The 20815-nt window shown below is 45.2% G+C and overlaps 1 protein-coding gene across 2 annotated transcripts; it reads left to right on the forward strand.

Annotated features, from left to right (window-relative positions):
- Positions 1-14152: 14152 nt before the first annotated feature.
- Positions 14153-20185, forward strand: LOC311108891 (cyclic GMP-AMP synthase-like; the record flags this gene model as incomplete). 2 transcript variants are annotated; one of them, XM_084151682.1, is made up of 6 exons in its annotated part: positions 14305-14617; positions 14712-14928; positions 15032-15295; positions 15668-15767; positions 18713-18763; positions 19508-20185. In XM_084151682.1, 6 exons carry the CDS (start codon positions 14405-14407, stop codon positions 19842-19844), a joined length of 1182 nt encoding a protein of 393 aa, XP_084007808.1. In that variant the 3' UTR covers positions 19845-20185. The 2 variants fall into 2 exon arrangements, with proteins under 2 accessions (XP_084007807.1, XP_084007808.1); XM_084151681.1 differs by lacking the exon at positions 18713-18763 and having other exon boundaries at positions 14153-14617.
- Positions 20186-20815: the final 630 nt, after the last annotated feature.

Raw genomic sequence — 20815 nt, forward strand, 5'->3', positions numbered from 1 at the left:
AGAGCGCCATGGCGGCGTATCTCGTACCGGGTTCGAGCCCTTGGCCCTCTTCCAAGAAGGCCACGTTGCCATCCCAGAAGGACCGACTCACAGCGTCGCTGTTAGAGAAGTCTTTTGGGTTGGGAGCCCAAGCTGTAGCAGCAGCTAACAACATTGCCCTCTTGGCGGCCTCTCTGTCCCGTTTAACCACGGGCAAGACAGAGCTGGCACCGGAGGAGGTGGAGGAGGCGTCCAGAATTTCTGGCGCCATACTCCACCTGACACAGGCGTCCACAGTCTGCGCGGGGAGGTCCATGGCCACTTCGGTGGTCGGGGAACGACACCTCTGGTTGTCCTTGACATCCATGAAAGAGGCAGACAGGACGTCTCTCTTGAACGCCCCCCTCTCTGACGACGGCCTCTTTGGGGTCGCAGTCAAAGAGGCGACGGAGCGTTTTTCCAAGCTGGAGGAGGAGAAGAAACAGCTGGCCAAGCACCTGCCGTTGGCAGGACGACTCGGCCCCCCTCCATCCCAAAGGCCATCTACCTCCGCCCCTCCAAGTAGACCGGGGTCTACGGCGAGGCGGCGTAATCGGCGTCATCCGGCGGCCACGAGCAGCAAGGGAACGGGCCCCGCCCTTCCAGCAGCTACGGTAGCCCCACTACAGCCGGCGAGGGAGGTGACGAGGATGCCGACCTGGCCCTCCAAGGGAGGCAAGAGGAGGCGTACGTGACGGGACGCGGGGGAGAGGATGGAGGACGCATCGATGGTGTCGAACGTGCCCACTGTTCCCCCCCTCCCTTCGGTTGAAGGGATGGGTGTTGATGTAAATGCCTTTGTTGATGTATTTAATAAAGAGTTGGCTCCACCTGACTTTGTCAAAAAAGAGCCTCTTTTCCATAATACGTCCGAGAGCGTTCAAATCTCACCCTCTCTTCCTTACCACTCTAAGAGCCGTTCAGCCCACCGAGGGTGCGTTGCTGAACAGGCACTAAGAGTAGGTATCCATAAGACCTCAATCAGGTCATCACATCACACTTCACGTATAAGAAGTGCTTTACATAGCAGGCAGCAGTCCCTGGCAGATTCTGACATGAGGACGCAGCCGCTATTTGGGGATGGCGCACTAGCACAGACTAAGGTCTCCGCTAGTACGAGCCAGACCCATGCTGCGTTCACGGAGGGCCCGATTACCGCGGTCACGAAGGTGTCCAGAGTATCGGCGCCCCCAGGCATTGTAACACAGCAGCTATCTGGGGACGGCGCATTATCGCAGACCAAGGTCTCGGTTAATGCGATTCAGACCCATGCTACGTTCACGGAGGGCCGGATTACTAGGGTTATGGGTATAACCAAAGTATCAGCTCCCCTGACAGAACGAGCTAGTACTCACCACACTGAGTGTGAATCAACCTACCAGGGGTGCAGAGTTGAACACACACAGAAGGTGAAAGTTAAGAAGGTATCAAGGCGCCGCCTTGTTTTACCTCATAGAGACCTCATACTACAGACTTCTAGGAGTACTGTAGTGAAGGGCTCTGATAGCGAATTGCAGTCACCTAAGGTGATGCAATCGCTTGCTGGGGATGGTGCCCTGCCGCAGGCTGTGACCTCGGTCAGCGCAATTCAGACCCGCGATGCGTTCAAGGAGGGCAGGAATACGACGGTTACGAGTTTAACCGACGTCCCTACTCCTCTTTCTCTCTCAGAACGCATTGATGGTTCCTCTCCCTTTCACGGAAGGCCCACCTTGGGCTGTTCCACCACTTCAATGTTGGGGAATAGTGGCGGTAAGGGCCATAGAGGAATACAGGTCCTTCCTACTGGATGCACCACAGCTTCGTGCTCAGCCGCTTTCTCTGCATTGCTGGCAGTGGCGAAGAAGCTGCACCCTCTCACGCTGGCTAGAACAGACGTTGCAGAAGGGTTATGCTCTCCAATTCCACCGGACCCCACCCCCGTTCAGGGGAGTGGTGGAAACGGTGATGAAAACACCAGACAAAGTGGCCGCTCTGATGACAGAGATTACGGAACTTTTGGCGAAGGAGGCGGTGACAGTAGTTCCCTGGGAGCAAAGGAACAAAGGGCTATATTCGCCTTATTTCCTAGTGCCCAAAAAGACGGGGGGAGTGAGGCCGATTTTGGACTTACGCATTCTCAACGAGAGCATAACCAAACGGCCCTTCCGAATGCTAACGACAAAACGTCTGCTGGAATGTGTCCAGAGAGGGGACTTTTGTACGAGCATAGACCTAAAGGACGCGTACTTTCATGTGCCGGTTCAGCCGCGTCACAGGAAGTTTCTGCGGTTCGCCTTTCAAGGGGTGGCGTACGAATACACGAGGATGCCATTTGGGTACGCCCTGGCATCTCGCACATTTTCCAAGTGTGTGGAGGCGGCATTGGAACCGTTGCGTCGTCAGGGAATATGGCTACTAGCCTACCTGGACGACCTACTGGTTCTCGCCCCGTCAGCAGAGCTGGCGATCACTCACACAACACAGACAGTGATGCATCTCACAAGTCTGGGGTTTGCTGTGAATTGGAAAAAGAGCACGCCCTGGCCCACTCATCAGATTGTCTACCTGGGGATACAGCTAGACACTGTGAGGATGAGGGCTCGAATTTCGGACCCCCGAAGGGTAGCCTTGTTGCTAGCCCTGAGGAAGTGTCGTCCGAATCACACGGTGACGGCGCTGTCGATCATGTCACTTTTGGGTCTCATGTCGTCAGCCCACTCTGTGGTTCCGCTGGGACTCCTGCATATGCGCAGGATGCAGCGATGGTTCGCCCAACTAAGACTAGACCCATTGCGTCAACGTCATCGGTTGGTGGTGGTTCCACTCTCGCTCAGTGCAGATCTGAACTATTGGAGAAACCCGCGCGTTCTCACGCACGGAGTCCCGATAGGAAAGGTGTCCTCTCACATCCCAGTATTCACGGATGCGTCCCTGACGGGATGGGGAGGGACATGTCAGACCCAAGCGATAGGAGGTGTGTGGCCTCAATCAGGTCGTCATATCAACCTCTTGGAGTTGGAAACGGTTCGACTGGTTCTGACCCAATTCGCGTCTACCCTTCGGGGTCGCGATGTGCTGGTCTGGTCAGACAACCGGACCACAGTAGCTCACATAAATCGCCAGGGAGGAGTCAGGTCTCCTGCTCTCCATCGGGCGGCAGAGGAATTGTGGCTGTGGGCTCACGAGCACCTTCGCTCATTGAAAGCAGCACACATTCCAGGCTACTTGAACGTAGGAGCAGACCTCATGTCAAGAGGGGGTCCTCGAGACGACGAGTGGTGTCTGCATCCGGACATTGTTCTCCAGATTTGGGAACAATTCGGGAGAGCCGAGGTGGACCTATTCGCGTCACGCGTGAACGCGCAATGTCCTCTGTGGTTCTCTCTGAGGGAACAGGACGAACCGCCACTGGGAAGGGACGCCTTTGCGCACCAACCGTGGCCGAGAGTTCTCCTGTATGCATTCCCTCCGCTGTCCTGCATTCTCCCACTGCTAGCCAGGGTGAGGTCAGGGGGGCTGTCAGTGATACTGATAGCGCCCGATCGCCCGGGGGCTCCTTGGTTTGCGGAGATGAGTCAGATGTTGATTGCGCCACCTTGGCCAATTCCACATCGACGGGACGCGTTGTCTCAGGCGGGAGGCACGATATGGAAAAACATCCCCACAGCATGATGCTGCCACCACCATGCTTCACTGTAGGGATGGTGCCAGAAATGTTTTGGTACCCTTCCCCAGATCTGTGCCTCGACACAATCCTGTCTCGGAGCTCTACGGACAATTCCTTCGACCTCATGGCTTGGTTTTTGCTCTGACATGCACTGTTAACTGTGGGACCTTATATAGACAGGTGTGTGCCTTTCCAAATCATGTCCAATCAATAGAATTTACCAATCAAGTTGTATAAACATCTCAAGGATGATAAATGGAAACAGGATGCACCTGAGCTCAATTTCGAGTTTCATAGCAAAGGGTCTGAATACTTATGTAAATATGGTATTAAAAAAAAATAACAAATTATACAATTGTCAAAATGTCTAAAAACCTGTTTTCTCTTTGTCATTATGGGGTGTTGTGTATAGATTGAGGAGGAAAAAAATAAGAATAAGAATAAGCGAATGTAATAATGCTGTAACATAACAAAATGTGGAAAATGTCAAGGGGTCAGAATACTTTCCGAATGCACTGTCATAGTTTGATTCAACTTTTACATGCTTTGCAAGAAGAGCGATTCCCCTAATAATCCTGTTTACATGGACATATCTGAAAAGGCTACCTGATGGCACTGATAAATACCTGATAATTGCAGAAAATCGGCAATCAAAATAAACGTTGTACCACAGCGAACATGTTATTTTTGGGACGCATATTTGATTCTGAGTTCGGACATACAGTACCATTCAAAAGTTTGGACACACCTACTCATTCAAGGGTTTTTCTTTATTTTTACTATTTTCTACATTGTAGAATAATAGTGAAGACATCAAAACTATGAAATAACACATATGGAATCAAGTAGTAACCAAAAAAGTGTTAAACAAATCAAAATATAGTTTATATTTGAGATTCTTCAAATAGCCACCCTTTGCCTTGATGACAGCTTTGTAAAATCTTTGGCATTCTCTCATTCAGCTTCACCTGGAATGCCTTTCTAACAGTCTTGAAGGAGTTCCACATATGCTGAGCACTTGTTGGCTGCTTTTCCTTCACTCTGCCGTCCGACTCATCCCAAACCATCTCAATTGGGTTGAGATCGGGGGATTGTGGAGGCCAGGTCATCTGATGCAGCACTCCATCACTCTCCTTCTTGGTAAAATAGCCCTTACACAGCCTGGAGGTGTGTTGGGTCATTGTCCTGTTGAAACACAAATTATAGTCCACTAAGCCCAAACCCGATGGGATGGCGTATCGCTGCAGAATGCTGTGGTAGCCATGCTGGTTAAGTGTGCCTTGAATTCTAAATAAATCACAGAAAATGTCACCAGAAAAGCACCCCCACAACATAACATCTCCTCCTCCATGCTTTACGGTGGGAACTACACATGCGGAAATCATCCGTTCACCCACACCGCGTCATACAAAGACACAGCGGTTGGAACCAAAATTCTCCAATTTGGACTCCAGACCAAAGGACACATTTCCACTGGTCTAATCTCCATTGCTCGTGTTTCTTGGCCTAAGCAGGTCTCTTCTTCTTATTGGTGTCCTTTAGTAGTGGTTTCTTTGCAGTAATTCGACCATGAAGGCCTGATTCACACAGTCCCCTCTGAACAGTTGATGTTGAGATGTGTCTGTGACTTGAACTATGTGAAGCATTTATTTGGGCTGCAATTTCTGAGGCTGGTAAGTCTAATGAACTTATCATCTGCAGCAGAGGTAACTCTGGGTCTTCCATTCCTGTGGTTGTGCTCATGAGAGCCAGTTTCATCATAGCGCTTGATTGTTTTTGTGACTGCACTTGAAGAAACTTTAAAAGTTCTTGAAATGTTCCGTATTGACTGACCTTCATGTCTTAAAGTAATGTTGTTTCTCTTTGCTTATTTGAGCTGTTCTTGCCATGATATGGACTTGGTCTTTTACCAAATAGGGATATCTTCTGCATACCCCTTCCTAACTTGTCACAACACAACTGATTAGCTCAAACGCATTAAGAAGGAAAGAAATTCCACAAATTAACTTTTAAGAAGGCACACCTGTTAATTGAAATGCATTCAAGGTGACTACCTCATGAAGCTGGTTGAGAGAATGCCAAGATTGTGCAAAGCTGTCATCAAGGCAAAAGGTGGCTATTTGTTAATATATTTTGATTTGTTTAACACTTTGTGGGTTACTACATGATTCCATTACGTGTCTGAAGGAATAAACTACATGGAAAAAGTGTTATGCAAGTTTGGTCCAAAAAACAGATTTTCAGTGAAATCAATTTGTTGTGTTATAGGTTTCTTGATTGTATCTAAACCAAAGTACATAGTTTTAAGATTGTTTTATACATTAGATAAGCTACAATATGAGGTCCTTAACCCAGCATGAAAGTGCATCCTTGTAGCTGTGTGGCCTAATATATTCAATTGTTTTTGCCTTGGGGTAAATTGAGCTAATGGCCACGGGGTAAGTTGAGCTAATGGCGACCATACCCCATACAAATTATGATTACATTTTGTCCGTTTTATGAGTAATATGCATGGTATTTTCACAACATGTCATGCATATGAACTCAAGTGAATTTTTATTGTTACAAAGCAGACATCATGCCCCGTGTATACAAACGTCAAACAAGCAGCGGTCTAGCCCCCCTTGAGGTTCTTGAGAGAGCAGCCAAGGAAGTGAGAGAAGGGAAGAGGTCCATTCCAGCAGCAGCAAGGTATGAAAAAATAGACTGAATGACATTGAAGAGGTACATTGACAAAAAGGAAAGAGAGTACCTGTGCGAAAGAGAGGCTATGATAGAGTAGCAGAGGCACACACGGTTTTATCTGATGACATGGAGGCTGAGCTTGCTAAACATATCAAGAATCTCGCAGACCAGTTTAATGGGCTTAGTAGGCTCAAATGCAGAGAACTTACATACAAATTGGCACATTGAAACAACATCCCTGTCCAAGACAACTGGTCAAGAAATGGAAGGGTAAGTGATATTGAACAGAGAGATCTACAGTGCCTTCAGAAAGTATTCATAACCCTTGACTTACTCCACAATTTGTTGTGTTACAGCCTGAATTCAAAATGGATTAAAAACAAAACATCTCACCCATTTACAGATCATACCCCATTATGACAAAGTGGAAACACGTTTTTAGACATTTTAGCACATTTATTGAAAATAAAATGCAGAAATATCTCATTTACATACGTATTCACACCCCTGAGTCAATACTTTGTAGAAGCACTTTTGGAAGAGATTACAACTACAAGTCTTTCTGGGTAAGTCTCTTAGAGCTATCCACAAATGTGCAACATTTGCCTATTGTTCTTTTCAAAATTCTTCAAGCTTTGTCAAATTGGTTGTTGATCATTGCTAGATAACCATCTTCAGGTCTAGCCATATATTTTCAAGTAGATTTAACTGTAACTCAGTCACTCAGGAACATTCACTGTCTTCTTGGTAAGCAACTCCAGTGTAGATTTGGCCTTGTGTTTTAGGTCATTGTCCTGCTGAAAGGTGAATGTATCTCCCAGTGTCTGGTGGAAAGCAGACTGAGCCAGGTTTTTCTCTAGGATTTTGCCTCCATTCCATTTATTTTTCATCCTGAAAAACTCCCCAGTTCTTAATGATTACAAGTATACACATAACATGATGCAACCACCACTTTGCTTGAAAATATGGAGAGTGGTACTCAGTAATGTGTTGCATTGGATCTGCCCAAACATAACACTTTGTATTCAGGACAAAAAGTTAATTGGTTTGCCACATTTTTTGCAGTATTACTTTAGTGCCTTGTTGCAAACAGGATGCATGTTTTGAAAGATGTTTATTCTGTACAGGCTTCCTTCTTTTCCCTCTGTCAATTAGGTTGGTCTTTTGGAGTAACTACAATGTTGTTGATCCATCCTCAGTTTTCTTCTATCACAGCCATTCAATTATGTGACTGTTTTGAAGTCACCATTGGCCTCAAGGTGAAATCCCTGAGTGGTTTCCTTCCTCTCCGGCAAATGAGTTAGGAAGGATGCCTATATATTTGTAGTGACTATGCTCAAAGGTATATTTGTGGTTCTGGATTTTATTTTCTCAATTTGTCTGTCATAGTTGACGTGTACCTATGATGAAGATTACAGGCCTCTCTCATCTTTTTAAGTGGGAGAACTTGCACAATTGGTGGCTGACTAAATACTCCCCCCCCCCCCCCCCCCCCCCCCCCACTGTAATAATAGCTGGAACAGACCAGATGGAATGGCATCACACACCAGCCATTACCATGTGCCCGTCCTGCCCAATTAAGGTGCCACCAACCTCCTGTGGACTAGAAGTAACATTAAATGTAATCTGGGACACTCAAATGAGTATGATATGTTAAGTTTGGTATGGTTACACAAGACAGAACATTACTTAATGCAAAAACAAAAGGAGGGTGGTTGGTCAGGGTGGGTGGATGGATGGATGGGTGGGGATGGATAGGCATATAATGCGAACTTCTAGCAACCCGCATTGTCTCCGTGCTGCTCTGCTGTTTGTTGCTACTTGGCTACCTGCCAAACTATTCACGTTTTACTTTTAATAAACGTTTAATCAATCTCTGTGTTCAACAAATTTACCAACTTTTTAGTTTTGTCCTCACTCATCTTTTTTCGTTAAACTTTTTCACCCCGGACGTTTATCCCGAGACAGAAGAGTCATTTTCCTGTGCGTTTTAGCTGCCAACTTTACGTTATTTTCCGTTTTTCCATCGCAACTTTTTTTCCCTTATTCAACTTTTTCACTCCGGACGCTTTATCTGGACATGGCTCATCAACATCTTCAACAGCCGAAGCTAAGTAGTAACATTAACATGATGTCTTTTAATTGCAGTCGCTGTACTCATAATATACAGGAGAATTCTCGCCTTACGGCGAGAATAGCTGTGCTACAAGCCCAGCTTCAGACGCAATCGTTAGGCAAGAGTATTATCAGTGTAGGAAAGGAAGAAACAGCGTCTGTGCCACCAGTAAGTACAGACAGTAACGTTAGTATAACTCCCCCCGCACAGTCCCTGCAGCCGGACAACTTTCTCATGGCTTCTGGAGGGAAATACTGTTGGAATGCTCAACCGGTGTCGCTCATTCAGCCGACAGAAACCTTCAACCGGTTTTCCCCATTATGTAGCGAGTCGGAGTCTGAGTCTGAGTCTTCTCTAGTCTCTACTCCTCCCGTTACGGGGTCTGAGACGCCGAAGGCTCCCACCATTAGCTCTGACAAATTGAAAACCCTAGTCATTGGCGACTCCATTACCCGCAGTATTAGACTTAAAACGAATCACCCAGCGATCATACACTGTTTACCAGGGGGCAGGGCTACCGACGTTAAGGCTAATCTAAAGATGGTGCTGGCTAAAGCTAAAACTGGCGAGTGTAGAGAGTATAGAGATATTGTTATCCACGTCGGCACCAACGATGTTAGGATGAAACAGTCAGAGGTCACCAAGTGCAACATAGCTTCAGCGTGTAAATCAGCTAGAAAGATGTGTCGGCATCGAGTAATTGTCTCTGGCCCCCTCCCAGTTAGGGGAAGTGACGAGCTCTACAGCAGAGTCTCAGCACTTAATCGCTGGTTGAAAACTGTTTTCTGCCCCTCCCAAAAGATAACATTTGTGGATAATTGGCCCTCTTTCTGGGACTCACCCACAAACAGGATCAAGCCTGACCTGCTGAGGAGTGACGGACTCCATCCTAGCTGGAGGGGTGCTCTCCTCTTATCTACCAACATAGATAGGGCTCTAACTCCTTTAGCCCCACAGTGAAATAGGGTGCAGGCCAGGCAGCAGGCTGTTAGCCAACCTGCCAGCTTAGTGGAGTCTGCCAATAGCATAGTCAGTGTAGTCAGCTCAGCCATACCCATTGAGACTGTGTCTGTGCCTCGACCTAGGTTGGGCAAAACTAAACATGGTGGTGTCCACCCTAGCAATCTTATTAGGATAAAGACCTCCTCCATTCCTGCCATTATTGAAAGAGATCGTGATACCTCACATCTCAAAATAGGGTTACTTAATGTTAGATCCCTCACTTCAAAGGCAGTCATAGTCAATGAACTAATCACTGATCATAATCTTGATGTGATTGGCCTGACTGAAACATGGCTTAAGCCTGATGAATTTGCTGTGTTAAATGAGGCCTCACCTCCTGGTTACACTAGTGACCATATTCCCCGTGCATCCCGCAAAGGCGGAGGTGTTGCTAACATTTACGATAGCAAATTTCAATTTACAAAAAAAAAAAATGACGTTTTCATCTTTCGAGCTTCTAGTCATGAAATCTATGCAGCCTACTCAATCACTTTTTATAGCTACTGTTTACAGGCCTCCTGGGCCATATACAGCGTTCCTCTCTGAGTTTCCTGAATTCCTATCAGACCTTGTAGTCATAGCAGATCATATTCTAATTTTTGGTGATTTTAATATTCACATGGAGAAGTCCACAGACCCACTCCAAAAGTCCTTCGGAGCCATTATCGACTCAGTGGGTTTTGTCCAACATGTCTCTGGACCTACTCACTGCCACAGTCATACTCTGGACCTAGTTTTGTCCCATGGAATAAATGTTGTAGATCTTAATGTTTTTCCACAAAATCCTGGACTATCGGACCACCATTTTATTACGTTTGCAATCGCAACAAATAATCTGCTCAGACCCCAACCAAGGAGCATCAAAAGTCGTGCTATAAATTCTCAGACAACACAAAAATTCATTGATGCCCTTCCAGACCCCTTCTGCCTACCCAAGGACGTCAGAGGACAAAAATCAGTTAACCACTTAACTGAGGAACTAAATTTAACCTTGCACAATACCCTAGATGCAGTTGCACCCCTAAAAACGAAAAACATTTCTCATAAGAAACTAGCTCCCTGGTATACAGAAAATACCCGAGCTTTGAAGCAAGCTTCCAGGAAATTGGAACGGAAATGGCGCCACACCAAACTGGAAGTCTTCCGACTAGCTTGGAAAGACAGTACCGTGCAGTACCGAAGAGCCCTCACTGCTGCTCGATCATCCTACTTTTCCAAATTAATCGAGGAAAATAAGAACAATCCAAAATTTCTTTTTGATACTGTTGCAAAGCTAACTAAAAAGCAGCATTCCCCAAGAGAGGATGGTTTTCACTTCAGCAGTGATAAATTCATGAACTTCTTTGAGGAAAAGATCATGACCATTAGAAAGCAAATTACGGACTCCTCTTTGAATCTGCGTATTCCTCCAGGGCTTAGCTGTCCTGGATCTGCACAGCTCTGCAAGGGCCTGGGATCGGGAGAGACACTTAAGTGTTTTAGTACTATATCTCTTGACACAATGATGAAAATAATCATGGCCTCTAAACCTTCAAGCTGCATACTGGATCCTATTCCTACTAAACTGCTGAAGGAGCTGCTTCCTGTGCTTGGCCCTCCTATGTTGAACATAATAAACAGCTCTCTATCCACCGGATGTGTACCAAACTCACTAAAAGTGGCAGTGATAAAGCCTCTCTTGAAAAAGCCAAACCTTGACCCGGAAAATATAAAAAACTATCGGCCAATATCGAATCTTCCATTCCTCTCAAAAATTTTAGAAAAAGCTGTTGCGCAGCAACTCACTGCCTTTCTGAAGACAAACAATGTATACGAAATGCTTCAGTCTGGTTTTAGACCCCATCATAGCACTGAGACTGCACTTGTGAAGGTGGTAAATGACCTTTTAATGGCGTCAGACCGAGGCTCTGCATCTGTCCTCGTGCTACTAGACCTTAGTGCTGCCTTTGACACCATCGATCACCACATTCTTTTGGAGAGACTGGAAACCCAAATTGGTCTACACGGACAAGTTCTGGCCTGGTTTAGATCCTACCTGTCGGAAAGATATCAGTTTGTCTCTGTGAATGGTCTGTCCTCCGACAAATCAACTGTACATTTCGGTGTTCCTCAAGGTTCCGTTTTAGGACCACTATTGTTTTCACTATATATTTTACCTCTTGGGGATGTTATTCGAAAACATAATGTTAACTTTCACTGCTATGCGGATGACACACAGCTGTACATTTCAATGAAGCATGGTGAAGCCCCAAAATTGCCCTCGCTAGAAGCCTGTGTTTCAGACATAAGGAAGTGGATGGCTGAAAACTTTTTACTTTTAAACTCGGACAAAACAGAGATGCTTGTTCTAGGTCCCAAGAAACAAAGAGATCTTCTGTTAAATCTGACAATTCATCTTGATGGTTGTAAAGTCGTCTCAAATAAAACTGTGAAGGACCTAGGCGTTACTCTTGACCCTGATCTCTCTTTTGACGAACATATCAAGACTGTTTCAAGGACAGCTTTTTTCCATCTACGTAACATTGCAAAAATCAGAAATTTTCTGTCCAAAAATGATGCAGAAAAATTAATCCATGCATTTGTTACTTCTAGATTAGACTACTGCAATGCTCTATTTTCCGGCTACCCGGATAAAGCACTAAATAAACTTCAGTTAGTGCTAAATACGGCTGCTAGAATCCTGACTAGAACCAAGAAATTTGATCATATTACTCCAGTGCTAGCTTCCCTACACTGGCTTCCTGTTAAGGCAAGGGCTGATTTCAAGGTTTTACTGTTAACCTATAAAGCGTTACATGGGCTTGCTCCTACCTATCTTTCCGAGTTGGTCCTGCCGTACATACCAATACGTACGCTACGGTCACAAGACGCAGGCCTCCTAATTGTCCCTAGAATTTCTAAGCAAACAGCGGGAGGCAGGGCTTTCTCCTATAGATCTCCATTTTTATGGAACAGTCTGCCTACCCATGTGAGAGACGCAGACTCGGTCTCAACCTTTAAGTCTTTACTGAAGACTTATCTCTTCAGTAGGTCATATGATTGAGTGTAGTCTGGCCCAGGAGTGTGAAGGTGAACGGAAAGGCTGGAGCAACGAACAGCCCTTGCTGTCTCTGCCAGGCCGGTTCCCCTCTCCACTGGGGTTCTCTGCCTCTAACCCTGTTGCAGGGGCTGAGTCACTGGCCTGCTGGTGCTCTTTCATGCCGTCCCTGGGAGGGGTGCGTCACTTGAGTGGGTTGAGTTACTGACGTGATCTTCCTGTCTGGGTTGGCGCCCCCCCCCCCCCTTGGTTTGTGCTGTGGTGGAGACCTCTGTGGGCTATACTCGGCCTTGTCTCAGGATTGTAAGTTGGTGGTTGGGGATATCCCTCTAGTGGTGCGGGGGCTGTGCTTTGGGTGGGGTTATATCCTTCCTGTTTGGCCCTGTCCGGGGGTTTCTTCGGATGGGGCCACAGTGTCTCCGGACCGCTCCTGTCTCAGCCTCCAGTATTTATGCTGCAGTAGTTTATGTGTCGGGGGGCTGGGGTTAGTTGGTTATACCTGGAGTACTTCTCCTGTCTTATCCAGTGTCCTGTGTGAATTTAAGTATGCTCTCTCTAATTCTCTCGTTCTCTCTTTCTCTCTGAGAACCTGAGCCCTAGGACCATACGTCAGGACTACCGGGCATGATGACACCCTGCTGCCCCCAGTCCGCCTGGCCTTGCTGCTATTCCAGTTTCAACTGTTCTGCCTGCGGCTACGAAACCCCTACCTGTCCCAGACCTGCTGTTTTCAACTCTAAATGATCGGCTATGAAAAGCCAACTGAGAGACCTGAGCCCTAGGACCATACGTCGGGACTACCGGCCGTGGTGACTCCTTGCTATCCCCAGTCCGCCTGGCCTTGCTGCTATTCCAGTTTAAACTGTTCTGCCTGCGGTTATGGAACCCCTACCTGTCCCAGACCTGCTGTTTTAAACTCTAATGATCGGCTATGAAAAGCCAACTGAGATTTATTCCTGATTATTATTTGACCATGCTTGTCACTTATGAACATTTTTGAACATCTTGGCATGGTTCTGTTATAATCTCCACCCGGCACAGCCAGAAGAGGACTGGCCACCCCTCATAGCCTGGTTCCTCTCTAGGTTTCTTCCTAGGTTTTGCCTTTCTAGGGAGTTTTTCCTAGCCACCGTGCTTCTACACCTGCATTACTAGCTGTTTGGGGTTTTAGGCTGGGTTTCTGTACAGCACTTCGAGATATTAGCTGATGTAAGAAGGGCTATATAAAATAAAATTGATTGATTGATTGATTGAACCCAACGGTTGCGTTTTCGAATATCATCTTGGCCAACTTGAGTATTTTAGCTAATTAGCAACTTTTCAACTCATTATTACTTTTTAGCTACTTTGCAACTACTTAGCATGTTAGCTATCGCTATCGTATTGAAAGTTAAGTCCATTAAGTTACTGGATGGATTTCAGGTCAATCATTCATCACACAAGTGAGGGTGGGCGTGCATGTGCTTTTTTTAAACTCTTGCTCAATAGTTTGCGACACAAGAGGGCGATGAACGGATTCTGTATGTAGAAAGGGGAGTGTTCATATTCACATTTCATCAAATGGAAACAGTGAAGAGAGTATCATTTAACTGGCACAGAAGACACTTTTACTCGTCGGTGTCACATCACGATCATACTTACTACAATGAGCGGGAGAAGGAAACCACGAAGCGTGCGCGCAAAGAGTCATGAACCAGCGGATGCCAAGAATCCGGTTCGGGCCAAGAGTGCGCGGCAACCTCCAAAAGAACCAGTGAAAGACACTAAGAAAGAAACGCAACAGATCATTGATGAAAACAAATCCAAGAAAACCAAGGAGCATAAGCAGCCTAAGCGCACCACTGAGGGAAAGCCACCTGTGCCACATGAGAGCGTAGAAGTTAAAACCGGATCAAGGATGGTCAGAAAAGGTTACAACTTTGACTCAAATCCGGATAAAATCCTGTTTACAACCCTTGACCAATTGAAGATTAAGAAGAAACAGAAATCGGAATCAGCAAGTATTGTCAATGACTTGGTAAAGCGTATTAAGGACCACATGAAAAAGTGTACGGAATGCTTCAAAGATGTAAATGATCTGCGCACTGGAAGTTACTACGAGAATTTAAAGGTGGGTCATTAATTACATTCAATCATACATCACCAGTGTGACACACTACTCTTTCATGCTTCACTGATTTTTCACGATCTTTTGATCAATATAGATTTCTAATCCCGACGAATTTGACGTGATGTTGACTGTGCCTGTCGAGCGGGTGGACATTCGGCCGTTTGGGGATGATGGGGCGTTTTACAGCGTGGCATTCAAACGAGGAAAACACTCTTTGGATCGCTTTCTAGATGAAGACAACACAATATCTGCCAGTGGAATGCTTACCGAGTTCAGAAACGAGGTTAAAAAGTGTGTGAAGATACTCAGAGGTGGGTACGGCTGCAGCGCGCGCTTCCCAAATGCCTATAATGTAGAATATGTATGCAAAACATTTCTTAATTGAAATTGTCTTCTTTCCATACTTCTATCAAGGCGTGGGGTTGGAGAAGAAGAAGAAGGGTTGCCCGGCGGTGACCTTACTGATAAACGGGACGGGAATGGTCCCTATCTCACTGGACATTGTTCTGGGGCTTGAGGTCCGCTCGAGCTGGCCCACTTTCACCCAGGGAGGCATAGACAAAATAGACATCTGGCTCGGGACCAAAGTGAAGAAAGAACAAAAGCTTAAGGGGTACTACCTCGTTCCGAAGTACGAGGGAAAGGGCACGGTGGAACGGGAAGGGGTCTGCGCTAGAGGTAACCATTTTGTAACAATTAGGTCAACACCATTCAAGCTAACACATCTTGAATAAAACTATCACTTTCATTTGTGATTTCTTCATAAATGGGAGGTGCAGAGCATAGCCACTGGAAGTAGGGCACTGAGGATGCTGCAGCACCCACTGAAAAATCCCCCTCCCCCCAAAAAGTAATAATATATTAAGACAACATTTGTTGAAATTGTTGAAAAATATATTTTTCGCACAAAATTAGGGCCTTTACTAGTCCTGTATTAGAGGACAGATATAGCTGTCACATTTTCCCCCAGCACTGAATCCCCCCTCCTTCAGGGGCTATTGCCTTTTTCTGAGTTTCCTAAATGTCATTTTCTTGTCCTGTTACCTACAGACATATGGCGCATCTCATTCTCGCACGTGGAGAAGAGTATCCTAACAAATCATGGCTCCCAGAAGACCTGCTGCGAGGCCAACGGGACTCGCTGCTGCAGGTAAGCCTACTATAGAATGTATGCTGCAAACATGAATACTGTAGTCATAATGCCCTGCCAAAAACGAGTCAAATATTGTCAGCCTACATACAGTACAGGCAGTGCTTAATTTGAGCCAGACCCTGCCAGAACAGGATCCAGCACCAGTGTTGCCAACTCCTCAGTAAGGAAAGTAGCTATTGGCTGTCCTAAAAGTCGTTAGAAGTCGCTAAATGACGTCATCGCCTAATTTGCATAATTTGCCATGTGCATATAATTGTGATGGAGGCTGTAGGAGAGAGGAATAACGTCGTGGGAGAGACAAAAAGTGAGTAAAAAACACCCTAAATATGTTTAGAACTACAAATGAACTTTCTTCTGTTGATTCTTGTTTTTTTTTATGTCACAATTCCAACCCTCCTCCTTTATCCGGGCTTGGGACCGGCAAAAGTGACCCAAAAGAGACACTCTGGCGGAGTTACTTAGTTTAAAAAATATATATATTTAGTTTAGTTTTCTTAAGTTTGGTTTGGTTTTTAACCTTATGGTCCACTTAGTAGCCTACAACAAGTCACAGTAAAACATGAACATTTTTAACCATAACATTTAAAAAAAATGTTGTATACAATCTACATTAACAATCTAAATGGACCAAAAAGAGACAATAGAAAAAACTGGCAATGGCAATGTGAGAAAATGATGGTAACTAGTCTGGCCCTAATTCAGGTTAATTGTTATTTTTTTCCCAGAACCCCCTCCACAAACACACAGGCTGTGCTGGCTCACAGAAAGAGTGGGTCATCATCATTTTGGTCAAGGCTCTCTATTGCAGGTTCAGCAACTGAGGGAGCTGACTTAAATGAGTAAGCAGCTGATGTGCCAAAAAGCTGCAAAACATTATCAGGCAGCTGGTGCTCATAGCAAGCCTCACCAGACAGCTTCAGTCCATATCGAATGTACAGGATGGAGTTAAGGGTCTGCAAAGACATCTGATTTCTAAGTTTGCTTTTTACCACACTCATCTGGCTGAATACTCTCTCAACTTCAGCATTCGAGTGTGGCAAGGACAACACAGAAACAGCAGCCATGGCAAGTTCTTGAAACGGGTTGATATCAGCTGCATCCCTGAACTTCCAAATCTCACTCCAGAAGCCCAGTGTGTTTTTTGTCTCATTCCATTCACTAAGATGGATGGCACGCCATTGCTGGACAATCTTGATTATCTCTACAGGGGAGTAGCCAAGGAGCTTGGCTATTTTTTCTATTTCTCCAGGGCTCTTATTGTGCTTTAGAGTTTCCTCCACATTGAAAACTGACATGTACTGCAATGCTTCGATGTTGTCCGGCAGTCTCACCCTCAACTCATTAGTGAGGGAGATGGTGAAGGCTACACACTGCTTTCGGACATTGTTTTCATCCTCAGGCGCAAGGTGGAGCTCAGCTGCATTTGACTCAAAAAGGTAACCAAGGTACGGTTTGGGACTGATGTATCCATCTATTGGCCCTTTGAGTACATCAACATTTGCCAGTGGATTCAACACCCTGCTGCTCACAGACTTGATCAAGCTAACCAAGCTGTCAAGTAGCATAAGAGGATCTACTTGCTCTCCCTCAAAAGCCTTGATGGCCAACTGTACCTCACCCAGCACTGACTTCAAAAAAGTCAGATACAATATGTTTTGAGGATCACTGTACATGGAGTATAAAACCTCAGCCATGTAGCAGTGTTCACTGGACTTGGTGACTGCGAAATGCAGCCTAAGCTCCTCCCACTGGTCCAAAATGCGTGAAACCGCAGGTTCAATGGAGAGCCAACGTGTGGCACACACCTTGTTATCTGTAAAGGTTTCTCCCCACAGTTGATGGTCTCAAGTCTCTCGTACCAAGTACTCCACACTACGGGGGATGGTGTCATTGGAAGTATGACTTACAGCAAGCTGCAGAGAGTGGCACACACAGCGAATAAGAACCAGATCTTTGAGGCCATACTCCTCCTTCAGCACTTTATGGACCCCATTGTTAATCCCCATCATAACAGAGGCATTGTCAGTCCATATCCCCAGGAGTTTCTCTTTTTTAAGACAACACTTCTCGAGGAAAGCCACAACAGCAAAGGCTATAGATTTGGCATCTCCTCCCTCCAACTCAACAAGCCCCAGAAATGTTGATACAATTGTCTGCTTGGTGTCACTAAAGTACCTTATCACAACCCCCAGGTACTTAGAAACACTTACATCCGTGGACTCATCGAGGAGGAGGCTGAAACGCTGGTCACCCACATCTGCGACCAACTTTTTCAGAAAGTATGGTGCTAGAACACCATTCATCATTTCTGTGCACTTTGTCCTGTGCATTTTGAAGTGGGTAGCAGCAGTGGAGTCTGAGAAAGCAGCTCTACATGCTTCTCCAATGTGATCACATGCCAGCATGGAACAGTGTTCAGCGATAGCTAATGCCATGGTGGCCTCAGCCTTTTTTGCAGAGTCAATTTTTTTAACCATAAATGGCAGCTTGTTTTGGGTGGAACTGTTATAAGGCTTTGCCTTTTGAGTATGTTTTTGAGTTGTCATGTGTTTTTTTACATCACTAAGTTTGGCGTAGAAATCAGCCTTACAATACAGGCAGTATGCCTGTGTATCATCTCCAATAAACGGCTTCAACCAGCCTTTGAGTTCAGGGTTTGATTCCCACTCCTTTCTGTATTTTTGAGTGTACAGTTTAGACTGAGACATGATGAGCTAGCCAGCTAGATGTTTAGCTGATGTCACAGAGAGGCACACACACAGTGGACGAGGTGAGTAAGTGACTGAGGCTGTGTGAGTCAAATGCAGTGATTTATTTTTGGAACCTATTTGGCCTGATCTGGTACCTCTCGTGGCATGAAAAATAATTGTCACATTTTGCAATTTAAACATTCTAATAAACACGATCAAAGTTAATTTGAGTTGCCTCTTCGTTCATTCTAGGGTTTCCTGGACCCTAGGCCACAAAACATTTTTCCCATGTGTGCAACTTCTGTAAGTGCCTCTACTCTACTGCTCTATGCCACTACGGAAATGTGATGATATGCATTCAATGCTTTATTATAAAGGTGATTTTTTTTTCTCATGCGTTCCGGTACCTCAGAGCTCCCCAGGTCACCCCCCTCTCGTGCTCATTTTTTTGTTCCGGCACCTCCCAATTTACAAATTAAGCACTGAGTACAGGGAATCATATTAACGAGAATATAGTGTACTTTCCATGACATAGGCCTTCAACGGTACATTTCTTAAATCATTATTAACCAATATTTATGCTGTGTTCATAACCAAATGGGAAGGTGGTAATTTCCAGTTGTGAAGTAGTAAATATGAGTTAAGATGCATCCACGTGCTTTGAACTCATTGAGAAACGCGATTGGCTAATGGCAAACAAGCTGTGTCAAGCACAAACTAAAAGCATTCTCGCAAACAAATTATAGTGCTCAAAAACCTAATGGTTTGTTGTTGCATTTAACTGCTGAAAATGTTGTTATTGAGGTCATTTCCTAAGTGGATAATGTCATAGTTCAGCATGTGGGAGAAGTTCGAGCTCAGGGATGATAAATGAGTTTCCCACTACTAGTAATTACCAGTCTGAGGGGTGTTCAAGTGGATTTTTCCCAGTTGTATGCTTGTATTTACAAATGTACGCGATTTTATGAACGCAGCATTAAACCCATTTCCTTTCATAAATTGTGTATTATCATGTGTGCCTGAGACTTGCCCATTTTCTTGCTTCAGGAAGTACTGTCTGAAGCTTCTGAAGCACCTGTTGGGCTTGCTGAAGGCAGAGAACCCTAGTCTGTCCAAGTTCTGTTCCTACCATGCCAAGACCACCCTGCTCCACGCCTGCTGCTCCAGGACCCAGGACAGCGACTGGGAGGCGGTCCGGCTGGGACCCTGCTTCCAGCAGCTGCTGGAGGACTTTGAAGGCCATCTGAAACACAGCATGCTCCCCAACTTCTTCATCCCCACACACAACCTGCTGGGCTCCGGTCACGACCGCAAGAGCTGCCAGTTCCTGGCCCGGCGCATCGAGGAAGAACGCAACAATGGTTTCCCCATCTTCCGCAAGTGAGTCTGTACTACCTCGATCACCTCCCCTTAGTGACTCACCCAGAGGCCCAATAGGCATAAGTGGAGTACAGCGGTTGTCCCATAATGTTGTCTATTCTAAAAGCAAAGGCATAGGCAGGAGGAATTGAAGAGCAGAGGAGTCAGAAGTTTGATTTAATTAAGATCTTACTTGAACAGTTTTGAGTGAGAGCCAACTGCTCCTCCAACAAATTATAAAAGGTAATGTAGCTCTTTCCTGCAGTCAATGACCAAAAGTGCCCTCTTTGACGTCATGGGTGGAATGTTATTAATATTTTTTATAATTTCATTATTAATAAAGATTATTTCTTTTTTACAACGAAAATCAAGTGTTTCTATGTCAAACTGTTTTGTTATATTTCAGTCTTCTGTGATGTATATAAGTGTAATATTGGTATGCAAAGTCAAAAATTATTACATTTCAACTCTATATCTGACATGGTACAGGTGTCTTCTTTTTTGTAAGCCAATAACCATGTGTAAGGTGTATACTTTTGTTTCAAAGTAGATTTGTTTAGGACTACCAAGAATCACGCTGTGTGAGCCTGATTTAGCCCACTGCAGTAAAAGGTTAAACAAACTCAGTACAACACTATTAATTGTTCAATAAAAAACAACATAAAAATATGCAACACACAAAAAAGGCTGAATGCTGGAGGTTCCAGCATTGAAGATGCAAGTTGCTTCTTCCGCTTCTGAGGAAAGAAATTACAGATTCGTAAGACAATTGGCAAAGGGATATTGGACTCTAAACCACAAAAGATGAGTAGTTTTAGCACTAGGAGCTAACATGAGCTTTCAGTGAGGATTTTCTATACATAAAAAAAAAAAAAACATAAAAAAATCATTTTATACTCAGATCTACCTACTCAGGATGTCAACACCATCTATTTCTTGCAGAGTATTTGTCCACCTGTGTGTGTGTCTTGGCCAAACCAGAGGAAGAAACAGATT

The sequence above is a fragment of the Coregonus lavaretus genome (genome assembly GCF_964263955.1).
Source record: "Coregonus lavaretus genome assembly, chromosome: 1".
NCBI classification, from domain to species: domain Eukaryota; kingdom Metazoa; phylum Chordata; class Actinopteri; order Salmoniformes; family Salmonidae; genus Coregonus; species Coregonus lavaretus.